The sequence below is a fragment of the Prinia subflava genome, chromosome 2 (genome assembly GCF_021018805.1).
Source record: "Prinia subflava isolate CZ2003 ecotype Zambia chromosome 2, Cam_Psub_1.2, whole genome shotgun sequence".
Classification (NCBI taxonomy): Eukaryota; Metazoa; Chordata; class Aves; order Passeriformes; family Cisticolidae; genus Prinia; species Prinia subflava.
In genome coordinates, this window is record NC_086248.1 from 112362862 (window position 1) to 112379685 (window position 16824).

Below are 16824 nucleotides of genomic sequence, written 5' to 3' on the forward strand. Positions count from 1 at the left end.
CCCCAACCACTAGGGCAGGTTTCAGGAGATAAATATGGGAGCACAGTTTCAAAAGGAATCATGAGATTTCAGGTGAGCTTACAAGCTTAAGCCTTTTGATAGTGAAATACTTAAACTCTCTGGTCCTTTAAATTTCTGTGGCAGGCTGGAAAACAAATTGATTTTGTACTTTACCCTGTTAAAAACTGACATTTTGAAGGATGATTTCAGTCATTGCTTTGTCTAACAGCAAATGATGAAATACTCTCCAACATATATTTAAGAGCAGCTAATGATGAGAGGCTTTGAGCATTTTAATGGATTTGAATATCCTTTTGCCCTTAAATTTAATGGTAATTTTTTTTCCAGCAGGAATGGTATCATTCACATTACTTAGTTGGGTAAGAAAGTGATGGCTAAGGGAAAAAGACAAAAAATAATTCTGAATGCTGATACTGAGGCCATATTTTATTTTCAGGATTTGCTGCTCACTTTAAATTCACAAATAGACAAATTATTTACCAAAACCATTTACTCCAAAAGTAGGCACAACCACATACTCTAAAACAGGAAGCATTTATCATCACAACAGAAAAGATTTTATTTCCATACACAGAAGTCTATGATATCTTATGTGTAGTTGAAATAAGTAGGTATTACTGTCACTGTCACCTGCTTTGTCACAATTATCAGGTGAGAAACATCCAAACTGGAGTTGCACTAAATCAGAACAGTAAATGAAGGACTGCAGAAGAAAATGCAGAATTCATCTAGAGCTGTTGCCTCATATCTCAGCAGACAATAAGCTATTCAGCTTAACCAGAGTCTGGCTTGCTGAAGCCTCAGCCTGTCTTGCTCCCAGAAAGATGGATCATCTCAGGATCTCCTTGGTGGTTTGGCTTTGCTTATCCTTTATCATGAAGGTTACCACACAGACTTGTTAAGATGTCTGGTTGGATTTTTCTCACCACCATGCTTAGTTAGATAGATCCCTAGATAGACAAGCAAGGTAAAACAGGAAATTCCATCTGAACATAAGATAACACTTTTCCACTGTGTGAGACCTGTTGAACAGTGACATTGGTGAGCCAGGGAGACTGTCAGCATTCCCTGGAGTCAGTCAAAGCCTAGCTGGACACAATCATGGCTGATATGTGCTGAGGGCTGGGCTAGACAAATGTGAAGGTGTTATTCCCAACTTCTACTATTTTGTGATGGGTTCTGTGGTGAGCTCAGCATCTCAAGGCAGCAGAAGCTGGCCATAGGGTGCTTGGAGGTGAGGGAAGAGATCCTTTGTATCTGTGGCATTTCCAAACACATAACAGGCAGAGTAACACCCTCCATAAAACTAAAGAGTGGAATATTGATAAAGTGTTTTTAAACAAGGTGTAAAAGGAAGAGGCTTGAGGTTTCCACTGGACTGTGAAGCAGATTTTAGCTTTCAGAGCACGTGCCTTTCATAAGAGCATGCTGTGCATTATCATCCAATGACAAAAGAAAGCTGGTTGTCTGTAGACTTCAGGAAGCTTCATCAGGAGGGGTAAACTGAGAGGTTAAAGGGTGACAGGAAGCAAAATGGGCTTTTTTGCCATCCTTTCTCTTCTGAGCAGAAAGGACACCAAATAGCTTACAGGTACAAGTCATAAGCTCAAAGGAGTAAAGAGGTTTCTGGTAAGAAACGAAGCATCACTGCTAGGATCAGCACACAACTTTTCCATCATTGTAATATGCTCTAATGCATTCATAGACTTCTCTGTTCTTATTAAACAACTCTAAAATTAGTGTCTACATCCCAAATTGACAGATATGTGAACTGAAGCACAGCATCTGTTCAAGCTTAAGGATTATCCAGCAGTCCAGTGAGAAGAGTTCTGGTGGGAATGCAAAGCAGGCTGCTTATTTGAGGGCTCTCACCAGTGGAGGGTATTCCCACAGACAAGGAAGAAGCTTCTGGGAAGGTATTATTTCCTCTTTACCCCCTCTCCAAAAAAAGGTGCTATTAGGACCTCAGAAAGCTTATTGTAGTTTTATGCAGTCTACTTCCTCTGTGACTGGCATTGCACTTGTTCTCAGGTCCAAATCTGTGCTGGATTTGCTTCCTTTATACGTTGACCTCCACCTGAGCAGCATGATCTTCTTGAAATACTTCATGGTGTTGTTTTTCATGGTGACGAAGCACATGGTGTTTATCATGCTGTTACTCATGGCGATGCACTCCACGATGTAGAAGGCGGTAAGATAATGCTTCTCTTTCACAAAGATGGTGGGGAAGAAGTCCCGGACAATGGAGAAGCCATAGAAAGGTGCCCAGCAGAGAACATAGGCAGTCAGGATGCACATTAGCACCATAACAGTTTTCCTTCTGCACCGAAGCCTCTTTCGGATTTGTTCCGTCTGAAATCCTGGGACGGTTTTAAACCAAAGCTCCTGAGAGATCCTGGCGTAACACAAGGTCATTGTAATCACAGGTGCTACAAATTCAATGCCAAAGATGAAGAGGAAGTATGATTTGTAGTACATCTGCTGGTCAACTGACCAAATCTGGCCACAGAAAATTTTCTCCTGGTTTTTCACTATAAATAGCACAGTTTCGGTAGCAAAGTATGCAGATGGAATAGCTACAAGTATGGAGACAATCCACACCAAGGCAATGAGGAAGGTTGCTGTTTGGTAATTCATGCGTGGTTTCAGTGGGTGAACAATGGCCAGATACCTAGAACAGAAAAATATAATCAAAATTAAGTCTGAAAACACTGTTGGTTACAACACACTTCAAAATACAAACAAACAGAACTGGGCAGGAGGAAATTGCTGTCGTTCCTGAGGGGAGAGCCTCAACATATTTGTAAGGACGTAATCATCTGTAAGAACATTTTGTGAAATAGCAGCCTGGAGCTGAGTTACAATTTCCCATCTCAATTTTTCCTTTTAAACAGGAGCAAGGGTTTGAAAAATGCAGTATTACGCATCTAGTCAGGTCCAGGGAAGAAAAGACAAACATGTACAATCAGGAGAATGTTTTCCCTAGGCAGAGAGCTGCTTAAATAGCTCTTTTTCAAAGAGGTGGAATATACATCACAGTGTTTTTCTTATTTCTGTGGTCATTTCGTGGGGTGCAAAGACCTGAAGGCAACACTAATACATGGTTACAGGTGAACATGATTTTAAGCTACCAACAGAATGTGTATGTATTTTATAGATACACATTCTAGAAGAGCGTGTATCTATTTTCTGCCCATGCAAACCTTTTTTATATGTGCTCTGGAGGTGACTGTTGCTTATTCATCTTAAATATACAGTATTAAGTAATATGGCAAAGCAGAAAACTTAAGTTAGGTGTTTGCACTGCTTAGGAGTGTAAAGCTGCAAGGTTGTGATATTCCTGCTAGGAGGAGATTTTTATCAAAGTAAAAGGTAATAAGGTAATAATAAGGTACAAGCATATTTAACCCAAAGTATTGTTTCAAAAAGTGGAGTTTCTCATTCATTTGGAGTCTATTCCATCTGTGTATATTGAGTACACAGAATAGCATCCATGGGATATATTCACTCTAAAGCAAAATGGAAAGTTAGTAGCACTTTTCATCAGCCAGGTCTTGGAAGCTGATAAATTGTTCATGGCTCTTAATAGTGCAGGGTGAGTGTCAGGGGACAGCAGAATGAGTCAGCACCAGGTCCTGGGGAAGTATCTTGTGGCATAACATATGTGCCTGTATTCATAAATATGCATATCTGCTCAGCAGAACATTTGTCTGGATGGGATCAATCTGTCCGACAGAGTCAGGAGGGAGCTTTGGTGGTGGATTTCCTGACTGTCATTGCTTCCCACACCTGGGCTGTTACCATGGAGTGGTCCTGCAGTTCACGAACTGAATTCAGATGGAACTGTCCTGAAAGATGTGCTCCAAAATTGTACATGAAACATACCAAGTGCCCATGGGTGTTTGATCCAGCTAAATATTTGCAGTGTGGATATTGGACCCTTACCACATGCTCTTCCTCTGCAGATGTTATATTTTTTCTAGTGCAGGTGTGGCCTTAAAAATGTGAAATTCCTATTTTTTCATGTGAATAGACATGGAGGGAGAAGAAAGAGAGCCCTCCCTAGATGAAATCCTCAGTGGGACAGACTTACTCACTTTACATGGCTGATTCCTTCTAAATGATCTAAACATGGGAAGACTTTTGTTAGGAGCCCGTTCTTTTTAGAGACAGAAGTCAACAATCCACATGACATAACTAACATGGAATATGTGATTGTTAAACAATGAGGTTTCTCTCTGTTTACCAAGGCAAAAAAAAAAAAAAAAAAAAAAAAAAAAGGCAATGAAACCAAAACAGTGTGTTCTTACAACAAGTTTCAGTGATTAATCTTTGCCAGGCTTGTTTTTCAAGATGTGTGGGAAGATATGCTATAAATCTGCTTTCTTAGCAGACATAAGGGCACCGTGACCCATGTTACTTCATCAACCTGGGATGCACTAGGAGAGCTCTCCAAGAAAACTTTGTAGGAGCTGAAAAACTGATAGCTAATGGTAATGCATACATGGTAGTGTTTAGAAGCTTTACCCTGAGTCCTCAGCTGCTGTTGGAAGGATATTCTGTTAGATGCTTGTTAGGGATTTGTTTTGTAGGAGCTGATCGTCCCCTTGCCCACACCAGGCAAAACATCTCTGAACTTCTCCAGAGGCTTTTCACAGACGTCAGCTGATGTCAGGAACAGCTGAGTCAGCCACACACGAGCTGTATCTGTACAGCCTTCAGCAGGGTTAACTGCTCCTGAGCTGACTTGTGCATCAGGGACTGGAAACTCTGCAATGCTAGACTGAAGTTTGAAATGGCACATGAGAGAAATTGGGGGAAAGAAGAGGAAGGAGGGGGGGGAAATCACACATGTATGTGCAAAGGGTCTACAGAGATGTGGATTGTGTTTCTGCATGAAAGAGGGCTTGAGTTTACTGAGCAGGTCTCTGGGTTTTTGTGAGTCAGTCGTGTCAGACTTGTCAGCATGAGGCAGATCCTCTGTCAGAGTCCATGGTGCACCAGGCTGAGAAAAGAGTCTCGAGAAAGGATACAATTAAATGAAATTGTTAAAACTCCTGGAGTAAAAGGCAGGCAGTCTCTCAGGACTGCAGCAGAATTGGAAAAAGCATTCTTCACTGAAAGAGTAGTCAGGAATCAAAACAAACCGCTCAGGGAATAGTTCACAAAAAGTGTGGATGTGGCACTCGAGGACGTGGTTTAGAACCTCGGGAGCTGTGGCCACATCTTTGTGCAGTCATGGCATCCCACTTACCTGTCAACAGCTATAGCCAGGAGAGCATTGGTTGAAACGTAGAGGGAGACAGTTCGTAGGTAGCTGACCGAGGCACAGAGGACGTGGCCGTGCTCCCAGGACAGCTGCTGCACCACGTAGTAATCCATCTCGAAGGGGCAGCACACGATGGCCACGATGAAGTCCGAGATGGCCAGGTTGGCGATCAGCAGGTTGGTGAGGTTCCGCAGCTTCTTGTAGCGGGCGAGAGCAGCGATGAAGATGAAGTTGCCGATGCCGCAGACCAGCATGATGCCAACCAGAGCCACCCCGATGACAATCTTGGCTGTGAAGAAGGTGAGGGTTTTGGTCACGTCGTCTTCGCTGTCCAGCGGCAGGTCATAGTCGCTGTAGGTGAAATTGAAAGGGAAGGAGGAGTTTCGCAAAGAGGTGAAATCCCCCTCGTGGATGTTGTAGATTGCAGCGAAGTTGAGGCGAGTGGTAGCGTTTAGGTCATGTTCAGTTTGCTCCATGGCCATGTCTGTCTTCTTTTGGTGTGTACAGCTTGTCTGGCCCTCGGTGTTGTGCTAGCCAAGAGTGGCAGGCAAGAGACCTCACCCAAAGCTTCCTTTTGAGCCGTGAGTAACCTTGTGCTTGTCCCCAGAAGATTATAGAACAACGGCCTCACTTATCTCCTTCTGTGGGAACAAAAAGAGGAGAATGTTTCCTGAAAGGAAATGACAGCAAAAGTACTGATCTCAAAGGAAAGCAATAGCCACCTTATTGCCCCACAGATCTCTTGCTACATGTGCACGGAAGGAAGAAGTACCCTGTGAAGGGATGCTTCTGTTCTCACAAAACAAGTGCCTTGAATTGCTTCATGCATTGTTTGCTACAGCAGCAGTTTTATTTACCAGCAATGAAATTTTCATCAGGCAGTGAAATGACAATATAGGAGGAATGTAAAATCCAATTTAAACCTCCACCAGCCCGCAAGCTCATGGTGCTGTCATCGTTGTGCAAGGTAAAAGACTCTAAAATGACAGCTCAGTGTGCTGTAAAGCATTTGATGTGCCTTTTGGACAAAGTCTATGCTTTAGTCTGGCTGTTCCAGAGTGACGTGGTAGAGGATAATGAAAAGAGAACTGATGTCCTTGCTTCTAAATGCATTTCTTAATTAAGTAAAAGTTGCAAAGATTCAAGAAAATACTGAATCCAGCACTTCCCTTTTGGCAGCCATTAATTGAATACAGGACAAAATTTTCTGCCAGTATAATCCATTAGCACTTCTGTCAAACAGGTGAAGCTCTGCCAATTTGCAGAGACAAGAATTTTGTCCCATGGACCAGCTTGTAGAGCTTAGCTGTGAAGGCAAATCTGCCATTCACAGGGAAAGTGTTTCCACAGAGAGTGAAGGGTGAAAGGGAAAATAATCTGTAAGCAAGACAGAGTGCCTTGCATTTTGAATGCCTGGGAGGAGGAGCAGACTCCTCTTTTTGTACTGCCAGGTGTACCAAAATATTTAAAAATTATTACTTTTTTTTCCCACACAGAGGGGGAAAAAAAACATCTCATCTTCTTATTTTTGCCTCTCTGTATCAAAATGCTGAGAGGGCATCTTCTTGCATCTTCCCGTGGTCCATCTGGGAACCTTCACACCAGACTCCTGGCTGTCAGGACAGTCTCACCTCCTCCCAGCAGAGGATCAGGGAGCATTACTGCTTTTTCTGCCCTCAGGCAGTAAGTCCTCAGGGTGTCAAATACAAAACAATAGCAGTCGTGGCTACAAAGGTTAATATGTATAGTGGGGCTGTTGCTCCCTTCTTTCCCTGGAACCACCCTCAGACCCTGATGTACCAACACTTAACAAATATCTGTCAGAAACTCTCTTTTCCAACTTTGGTCACCACGTTTTTCAAACTGAGCATTGCAGAACAGAATAACAGAAAGCCAAAGCCCGAAACGAAACAGTTCTGACAAGGGACTGCTTTAGGAGACATCTCCACAGCTGCCTGGAAAGGTAAACATTCATTTAAGAGAAGGGCTAAACAAACACTTGGATGCAAAATCTGCTGGCCAAAGCAAGAGGGGAGTATCTGTGTTAGATTTCAATGCTAAATACCAAAAGAACTATAAAATAAATTCAGAGAACACAACCATTCACAAACTGACATAACACTATCAGCAAAAGGTACCTGCAGTTGCGCTCATCTTCTTGGAGGTCTCAGGCACCCTGAGGAGAGCTGCCAGGTTTCTCCTCTGCAGGTGCTGCTGTTACTGGAGGAGAGAAAGGATCACTGGAAGTAGCCCAAGGACTCCGCTGAGTGCTCCTTCCCTCCCATTCATGTTAGAGGATGGCTCCTCTGCCTCTGTGCCTGCATCTAAAGCCTTTGCTTAGTGGGAGGCACCTTGAAGCTGTCCGTGCATTTCTGATTTTAAAGAGGCAGCACGATCTGGAGACAATAGAGCACAGCCCTTTTGGGGTTCCTCTGCCTTAAACCCCCTGAACGTGTGGAACTGGCTTTGTTAGCAAGCCTGAGCATGGAACATTTAAACCCCGGTCTGCCCTTGCTCTTTGGGTTTTGCCTGTGCTGGGCAGCAGCAGCCTGCACCTGATGTGCCTCAGAAGCAAATGCAAACCTCCCTCTGGAAAGGAGGGGGAGGAAGGAGGGTGATGTGCTTTCCCGGGAACCTTTCTCTGTGTGTCTCTCTCTGGCTATTGTCTTCAGGACTGCAGCTGCAGTAGCTCCAGCAGGAGGGACACAGAGTGAATAGCCGTAAATCAGAGGACCCCTGACAGCTTTCCTTGCCCTCTCGGGGGTTACTCAGAGCAGAGGAGTGGCAGTGAATCCTTAAAGACTTGGTGTCCTTTGCTGATGCTGCCTCCTCACTGCTCTGAAGCACTCGCACCTGAGGGAGCAGTTATTTTGCTTTCCAGTTCTCCAGAAGGAAAGGAAATGTGTGGCACGTCACCTGTCGTCTTCTCCTCCACACTTAATCACTTAGCTGGCATTTTCCAAGCTGCATAGTGGGACACATTACATAGTTCCCAACAGATGAGACCATCAGAGGCTGTCAAAGGTCATGAAGAGTGTAGGAGGTGTGCAGAAAACTTGGACCGTGTGTCCTCGAGGTACATTCACAAGGCTGGGCTCTAGTGAGCTAGTGGGCACTTAGCTCTGAAAAAAGAAGGTCAGGAAAGAAACCTGTGAATGTAAAATATGTCTGGAGTAAAAGAGCCAGTGCTGTGGCATTCCTTCCAGAAAACTTGGAGGAGATCGGAAAGCCCCCTTTGTCTGCAGACAGCAGAGAGCATTAAGAATTTCACAACAAACACTTTGCTTGGCTTTGTTTTGAACAGCCAGTCTAATATTTGAAAATGCACTAAGGGATTTTTAATGTCCTGAAAGGGTGCAACCAGGTGGACAATGAGGAAATCAGATCCAGTCCACCTGTTAAATTCTGTCACAAAAAATGTAAATACAGTATGTGTGGAGAGAGAGGCGAAGGAAGCTGTGTACATCAGAGCCATGTTAAAACGATCCCCAAAATGGGCCACATAAACCTTAAATGCCCCCAAAGAAAAGCTGATACACTTAAGAGAGCTTTGCATTCAGAATGTTCATGATCTCTTTAAGACTTCGTTCAGCTGTCTCACTTGAAGTTATCTAGTGAGCTAATCAAGCAATATGATACTCAGATATTTATATTCCTTCAGGCCAAAACCTCATCTGCTGCAGAACTGTCTCTCCCCATTGACTCAAGGCAAGCTGACATCAGAACCTTGGTAACTCCAGATGTGCACTGCGTGCTCAGTGCGAGCTGCTGTACAGCAGCAGTTCCTCTCCTGTGCTCCAAGGGATTGTGTTGTACATGTCAAGCTGTTTCTCAGCAAACACCAGGAGCACTGTGAAACAATGTGATTTACATGTGCTGTGCAAGGCAGCGCTTTGTAGCTCTTGACTGGGAATAGAGAACAAGCCCAGTGGTGCTGGGAACTGTCCTTGGGCAGAGTGGAAGTTCAGGGCTGTGTCTAGAGCCTCAGTGGCTGTCCCAGTGCCCTGTCCCACTGCAGCAAGGGCTAGTGTGGCAGTCTGAGTCCCCCAGAATTTCTCATGAAATTGCATCATCCCTTTGTGAGATGCCATACCCTGGGGGAGGAGCCAGACATTCCTACCTGTACACAATCTGGATGTTGGGACACCACAATACCACCACTGGCTACCCAGAGGAGAAGAGCTCTCAAAAATCACCACTGGATCTCCAGAGAAGGACCAGACCTTTCTACAGGACCACATCCATCACTCCAGTCAGATTGCTGCCACCACCCTGACCAACAGTGTCAGGTCATATTCTGATTTAGCTGATATAATCCACTGTTTCTGTGCTACTGCCTTTATTGTAATTTCCCTATTAAATTGTAGTTCTGACTTGGCATCTCTCACAATGTATTTGTGTGGAGTTGATTCCTCTTGCTGGTTTGCTGTCAAACCAGTACATGGGGATAAACAGAAAATAAGATTTGCACTCTTTTGATAGCATGATTATTTTCATGAAGTGCTTTCCATATTCTTTAGGCATCTGGCTGGCCTGTGATGACCATGTGTCCTGATTGTGACTGTGGAGTTCTTCCTGGCATCTGCCTGCGCAGCTGTGTCCTTCCCTTCTGGCTGAAAAGCTTGCTGCTCTCATCCCTGCCTCAGCTTCATCAGTGCAGTCGTGCTGCAGTTCACTTCAGGCTGCACTTGGACCCCTTTAAAGGTAAATCTTGACAGAGAATATGGCTGTTCTTAACACATTGTCAGACAGGAAGAAGTCTGTCATGTTGACTGACTTGGTGCTGAAGTAGTTCCAGGTGTCTTTACCTGTATTTGCCTTTAGAAACTGCTCCTTTTCTGGCCTGGGAATCCAATTTGAGTAGATACTCCCTTCATTTCTAAGAGAAATGCCACTGGAAGCTCCATGAACCTCTCAAGTTTGGTGTTTGCTCCCACAGAGCAGCAGTCCACTTAGCTAATTAGTCACTCAGCAGAGCTGTGGGTGGAAGCACCACCAATTTTGGGGGTTCAGTCTGTACAAGAACACACACTGTCACAGCACCTGGACAGATCTGATGGCCTTGGTCACCTCTGCATTTTTGGATATTTTTTGTTGCAGTTGTCCTTTCACCAAAGTGTGAGCAGGTTAAGACTGTGCCATGCCAGCACACAACTGGCAGACAAAGTGTGCAGGGGAAATACTGCATTGAGAAATTGTGGAAAAATTGCCCCAGGGAGTCTTTTGAAACCAATGCCAACCTTCTCCCGTTTGAAAACAGCAGGGCTTCTTATCAGGGAAGTGTCCATTATGTCAGGAAAGCTACTATAAAAAGGAAGCCAGGTATTTCCATGTTATTATTTCCATAATATTACATATTTCTATATATTTTCAGTTCTTTCACATGGGCTGTAATGTGCTGGAGTCTGGCTGAAAGTGCAGTTCCAAATCATGTCCATTTGCTGTCTTCTGCCAGAAGGGAAAGAAGTAGGGGCAGAACCTCCTTGGGAGCAGAAGCCTTTCTGGAGCTCCTGGCTGTGCTGAGGCCATGTGTTGTCCTGTGTGCTTTTCCAGGGTCAACACTTGCCCTCCCTCATCTCTCCTGGGGGTCTGTGTTCACGAGATCCCTGTGAGGAAATTCTGGGTCCTTTGGCTCTGTGAGATGAGGCATATTGTGGGATGTTTGAATGTGCTACTGTTTTTCAGTGTGAATCTAATAAACTTAACCTTCATCCCTGGCTGGTGCCTACTCTGGGCTTCATAAAAAGCCTCAGTCATCTTCCTTAGCAAAAATGTGTCATTTGCTGCCAGATAATTTTATTCTATTTTATATTATTTATATTTTATTATTATACCTTTTGTAATGTACTGAGGGTGATACTGTTTTAATCTGTGAAAATGCCACTTTGGAAAGCTCATGTCAATGGATGAACTCATGGAACTTCTGATGCTCTGAAATCTCTTTTATAACCTATTTTAAACCTGATTTGGTGGCACATTTCTGTTTCTGAGGGCCTGGTGCTGTGAGTCCATTGCCAGCCTGTTCATTCTGCATCCACACGAGTGCTCTCAGGGGATGTTCACATAATCAGTGCAGCCATTTCATGCAGGGTGGGTCTTAGGGGATCTTGTGAGTTTTGTTACATGCAAAATTAAATACTCAGCGTCTGGCTTTGGCTTTCCATTCAGTAATGCTCTGCATATACTAAACATGCCACTGCTTTGAGTTTAGTTGGGCACCAGTAATACCTCTGGTCACGTTAAAGTAGGACAATTAGTCTGAATTTTAGTGTTTACTCCTGCTGTAAAAAAGAAGACAGTGCCTCATCTCTCTGATAGTCTGTATTTGCTACCTCCCAACTGTTTGCAAAAGTGTATGTCAAGTGTTTTTCAAAACTTAATCAGAGGAAACATTTTCCTTTCTATTTCCTCTTAGAGATCTGTTTAGTGTCTTAGAGCAGCTGGCCTCACAGATTACTAGGTAGTTAATCAAAGCTGAGGCTCATGTTTCAAATCCAGCTGGTTTTGGCAGCAAATGCTAGCAGGTCACTAAATGCATTTAACCTGGCTTTCATACACCTGAAATCAGTCCTCTTTTGTTGTGGGGGAAACAGTTTTCAAGTTTGCTTTTACCTTGTGTTGATCATTGCTCTTGCTTAGCCATTTGAGCTCCCAGAGATTTGCAGTGCTCTCACAAACTGCCCAGCTGTTTGTAGTGTGCAAGGTGGAGAAAGAGGGCTAAACCTTCACGTGGTGTAAAACTGCTGTTGATTTGTTCAGTTTGCAAAGCTAAACAGTCATCTGTCCACTCTTACCAAAACATGTGGCTTTTACTGCTGCTAGGTTTTTGTAGGGGATTCCTGGAAGTGGGAACAGTGGAGTAGGATTCTGGTTTTCCCATGTGGTTCAGGACTTTTCACACTAAAACGTGGTATTTTTTAATTAGAGATGTGTCACTGAGTGAAGCAAAGTCTATTAAATGGAATAGAACTTCCAAGCTGGGGTTCATCATCCAGTAATTTCCAGCCTTTGGGAGTGGTGAGGCTTAGCTTGGTCACCTTTTACCGAGGTCAACACTTCTGTTGCTGTGCAGAAATATTCTCCATCATCTGCTGGGGAAAAACACCCAACAGTGTGACAATCTGCCTTGTTTCCCCTGTTTTTGTAGCTTTGCCTTGCTGTATTACAAAAATTTCTTACTGATCTTGTTCTTGTACAGCTAAATGCATAGCCTGAAAGCTGGACATAACAGAACAAATCCTGTCTGGCTTGTCTGCATCTGTGATAGAAAATGTCACGTTCAGCTGGTAACACTTGAAATTATTAGAGTGAGAAGCTGTAAAATAGATCCTTGACAATGCATGTGTGTGAATTTAATGGCTGTGAGTAGATTAACCTTGATCCAAAAGAGGGGGCAACTTTGTCTAGATTTATAACAAGCAGTTATGTTACCAGAGAGATAATTTGCTTTGAACATTCTCCTTTCTGGAGATACTGTATCACATTAGCTGCTGTACTTCTCATAGAAAAATTATCAGGATTTCTGTGTGTAAACATCAAGTTACGTCCAAAACAGATAGTTGGCTCTAGTTAGGTCTCAGTATTTCTCTCACATGGGAATATCTGATTCAGGTGTTTGATCACTGCTCACTGTTTATTTTCCTCAATAAAAGGGAGATGTATAGATTCAGAAAGAAGTTGTATATGTTTAGGGCAATTATGTTGTGTTAGCACTGTTCTGACCTGGCTCTGAAGAAATCTTACTCAGAAATTTTAACTCCTCAATTACCCAAAATACTGCAGCTACACAAGCAGTATAAAGTTAGAGGGATTATATTTGTTAGTCATAAATATTCATGAAAGAGAGCATTGAAACCAGACATGAGCACTAGAGAGCAGATCTGTCAACACTGAGCTTTGCAAGTGTCAGAAGGCACCTGACTCTGCTAGAGCTGCATGGCAGCTGAGATGCTCAGTGACCTCTAGTTTTAAGTGGATTTACAATTTTAGAGGCTAAGATAATTTCACTGGACTAAATGGGCTATGCTTTGAAAGAAAATATTATTGCCTGCCTTGCCATATCTCTACAATTGGAAGCTGCTAATGGTTTTCATGTCCTCATGCCCTTTTCTTTAACTCTGCATGTTGAGAGGAATAGCAATAATGGGAGAATATCCTGGGCTCCTGGGATAAGAGATGAGAAGCTGTTATTAATCTCTCTTAATAGCTGTGTTTTCAAAGCTCTCATTTGTTGAAATTCAGTGAAGGGCAAATTGCTTTAAAATGGTAGGAAACAATTAGAGATACAATCTTTATTAAAATAAATAACTGGTGATAGATTATTTTAGTGTTCTGTTCTTACATCCTAAACTTAAAATACAGGTTTTATAGCCTTGCTCAAATTGAAAGGACAAACCAGCATATTTGGAGTTAGCTTTGTGTATTGTTCCATGACAATTAAATTTCTGAGAAATAATTATTATATTAAAATCACACTATTATTAAATAATTATTATATTAATTATTATTATATTATTAAAATAAAATTCCTGAGAATAAAATCAAAGATCAAGACTGTAATGGGTATATTTTATGTAATGGATATACTTTATATTTTATATTTGAGTTACTGACTGCACTTCAGACAAGCTCTCATTGCAGTTTCCATCCCTTCCACATAGCAGATTCCTTGGCAAAGAGGAGTTTGAAGTTGCTGATTAGGTTTGAAACTTGGCTTTCCACCACCAAATAGATACAGTAGGGCTGAAGTTCTGTGCCTGCTCACTCCTACAGGATGTAGGGAGGAGCAGGAATGGAGTAGCTGGCAAGCAGGATTGTGATTTTGCCCCCAAATTTTCAGGACTGGCATGTCAGAGGCTTGTATTTGTGAGTCTGTTGATGGGAGGTCATTAAGACGAAGTGCATCCCTCAGTTTCCTGCATGCCCACAGAAGAGTCCCAGTAACACCAGTTTCTATCTCCTCCGTTCTCTTAGCCAGAGCCTCTCAGAGGCTGCCTGGCAGGAAGGCAAAGGATTTCTGGTGCACCATCTTCATCTCAACACTGGAGACAGAGCTGAGCTATGTCTTAACTGCCTCTGCAATAAGGTCCTTGTGCCTAAGTGCTCCTGATCCATTCTCCAGCACAGCTTCCTAAGGATGGCTGGCTGGTAGCTGTATTTTAATAGCTGAATGCTCATCATCTTTCTGTTTAGTGGTTGTAAATCCATATATGCCCAAATTTTTTGCTCTTCTCTATCTGCTTTGCAGATATCTGCCAAAGAAGTAGCCTTGGATGGAGATTTGTGCTGCAGAGATGCAGTGCAGAAAACTGAATTAACTTCAGCACTTCTCCCTCTGCAGCCTTGTGGCTGGAGACCTGCCTGGGAGGGGTCAGGTGCAGCACAGAGACAGCAAGTGACAGTTTGGGGTGATGCCTAATGGCTTCTGTCTTTTTTTTCCCTTTTCTATATTCTTTATATTTGTCACCCATATCTTTGTAGCCTATTACTGCCTTTGTAGCTAGTTTTCCCAGTACTTTTCCCTGCCCTGATAGACAGAAAGACAAAACACATTCCAAAGCTCCTATCCTGTCTTGGTTCTCTTGGAAACCAAGAAACAGCTCTTCAAGACACATTTTCATCAACAAAGTTTAGGCCTATCTGAGTGGGGAGGATTTAGAAGGGGCTTGGACTATGGCGGTGGAAATTACATCACCACTTGTGCTCCTAATTGGTGATTTTTGTTAAATAAACTAATTTGCTAAAACTATAAAACTGCATCTACCCCCAGGAGGGTGAGCTTTTATGGATATTTTTCATATCCACCCCTGAAGGCTTCCAAAAGAGATCAACCTTTATATTACCTCCTATAGTAATATTATCTTGGAAGTGTGTGTTGTTTCATTTGTAGGTTCTTAAGTCATCAAGGGTATTGTGATTGTTGGGCACCAGCACTCAGGGCAGGCCTGAGTTTTCTGAGCCTTGTTTTCTTTGGAAAACAGATTTATCTGCCATATAAAAGAGAACATTGGAGCTTAGCCAGCTCTTTAGGCGCAAAGGGCACAAGTCTTCATTATTCTGGAGTTGTTTAAGAAGATTTGGGGTTTGCTGGTAATGCAGGTGAGTTGCAGAGCTTCACTTTTCAGTAGCACCTGTCCTGCCAGTGACTCTCTCCTTCATCAAAATAGCAGGAAAGAAGTTCTGTCTATGGCAATGCCTAAGCTACAAGCTAAAGGGGAAATAAAACTGCATGTTAGGATGGTTATTTATATGCACAGCTTTGATAGTACTTTGGAATCTGCTTTTCTTCTGATGTGGAAAATTGCAAAGGATGTGCAGATGGGACCTTTTTGCAGCTGGGTGTGAGCACAGCAGGCTCAGTTAGCATTTCTGGCATCTGTGCAGCCTGCAGGATAGCTCCTGTGTCCCTGGGCAGGGCACAGCTGCAGCTCTGACTGGCTGCCAAGGAACCCCTGCATCCTGGCCTAGGAATCACATGGGCACCTGTGAGGTGGCTTCAGCACAGGCTCTGTGAGCCTCTCCTGAGCCACTTCCACTTGGCTGAGCAGAGCAAGCAAACATCTCGTGCTCCAAAGCACCAGTTTTGTGATAAAACTCATGAAAATAAGTTGAAGTTTGCTCTCTTGCCTACTGTGCATTTGTCTGGTTGCAAGGAAGTGTATTTTCACCATTCGTTCGTTCTACTGCTTCATAATAAAGATGTTCTTTGAAGCCCACTGATCTGGATTGCTTGTGCCTTAGGCATGGGAAGCCCTGAGAATTATTACCTGGCTTTGAAACCGAAGGGGAAATAAATTTATGAAAACTGGTTCATGTGGCCTAAGGGGCAGGTGTGATTCACCAGTGTTCTCATTTTTCTGCTAGACTCTGAATTTAACTAGGATATGGCAGAAAGAGGCTGTAATTCAATCTGCAAACAACTTTCTCAATGACACCTTTTCCATGCTTGGTTTCTCTGGCTGTTATATTCACTGTTATATTCAGTTTCTGCTGATGGGATTTCAAGGTCTGGCTGTTTGAGGGAGCAGAAGAAGTGTTGGGAGAAGGGGAAGGCAGCAGAGCAGCCACCTTGGCATTGTAATTGTGGATGCATGAGTGCCACTGCAGCAGCAGAACACCTGCCCCACCAATGGTTTCTCCTGTCTTTCCCAGGGATTGGCCTCTGTTCTGGCATTTTTAACTGGATGAGGTTTCCAACCAAGTGTGTGCTCTCCAAAACTTGTGGGAAGTCAATTGCTAGGGTCAGCTTCCTGGTAAAATAAACAATCCTGTGGCTGTAGAAATGTGAGGTTGTAGTCAGTGAAGAGATATGTATAGCAGTGAAAACCACGATAGTTTAGTATTCTTAAGTTTCAGAAATAACTTTGCCCTGATCAGATAAAAATTCAATTATTCAGCCCCAAGTTGAAAAGAAACAAAATAAAATCCATGCTGGCTACATGGTCCAAATTGGACTTCTCAGATAATTATTCTGAAAATTGTCTAAAAAGTCTAAGAGCTGAAGGCTTCTGACTAGAACATAATTATATGAAAAT

General features: G+C 43.0%; 1 protein-coding gene across 1 annotated transcript; it reads right to left on the reverse strand.

Annotated features, from left to right (window-relative positions):
* Window positions 1-409: 409 nt before the first annotated feature.
* On the reverse strand, window positions 410-7921 carry PROKR1 (prokineticin receptor 1). The gene is made up of 3 exons (XM_063391649.1): window positions 7429-7921; window positions 5276-5931; window positions 410-2692 (listed from the first exon to the last, which is right to left on the reverse strand). Exons 2-3 carry the CDS (start codon window positions 5770-5772, stop codon window positions 1996-1998), a joined length of 1194 nt encoding a protein of 397 aa, XP_063247719.1. The 5' UTR covers window positions 5773-5931; window positions 7429-7921; the 3' UTR covers window positions 410-1995.
* Between the last annotated feature and the right edge of the window lie 8903 nt (window positions 7922-16824).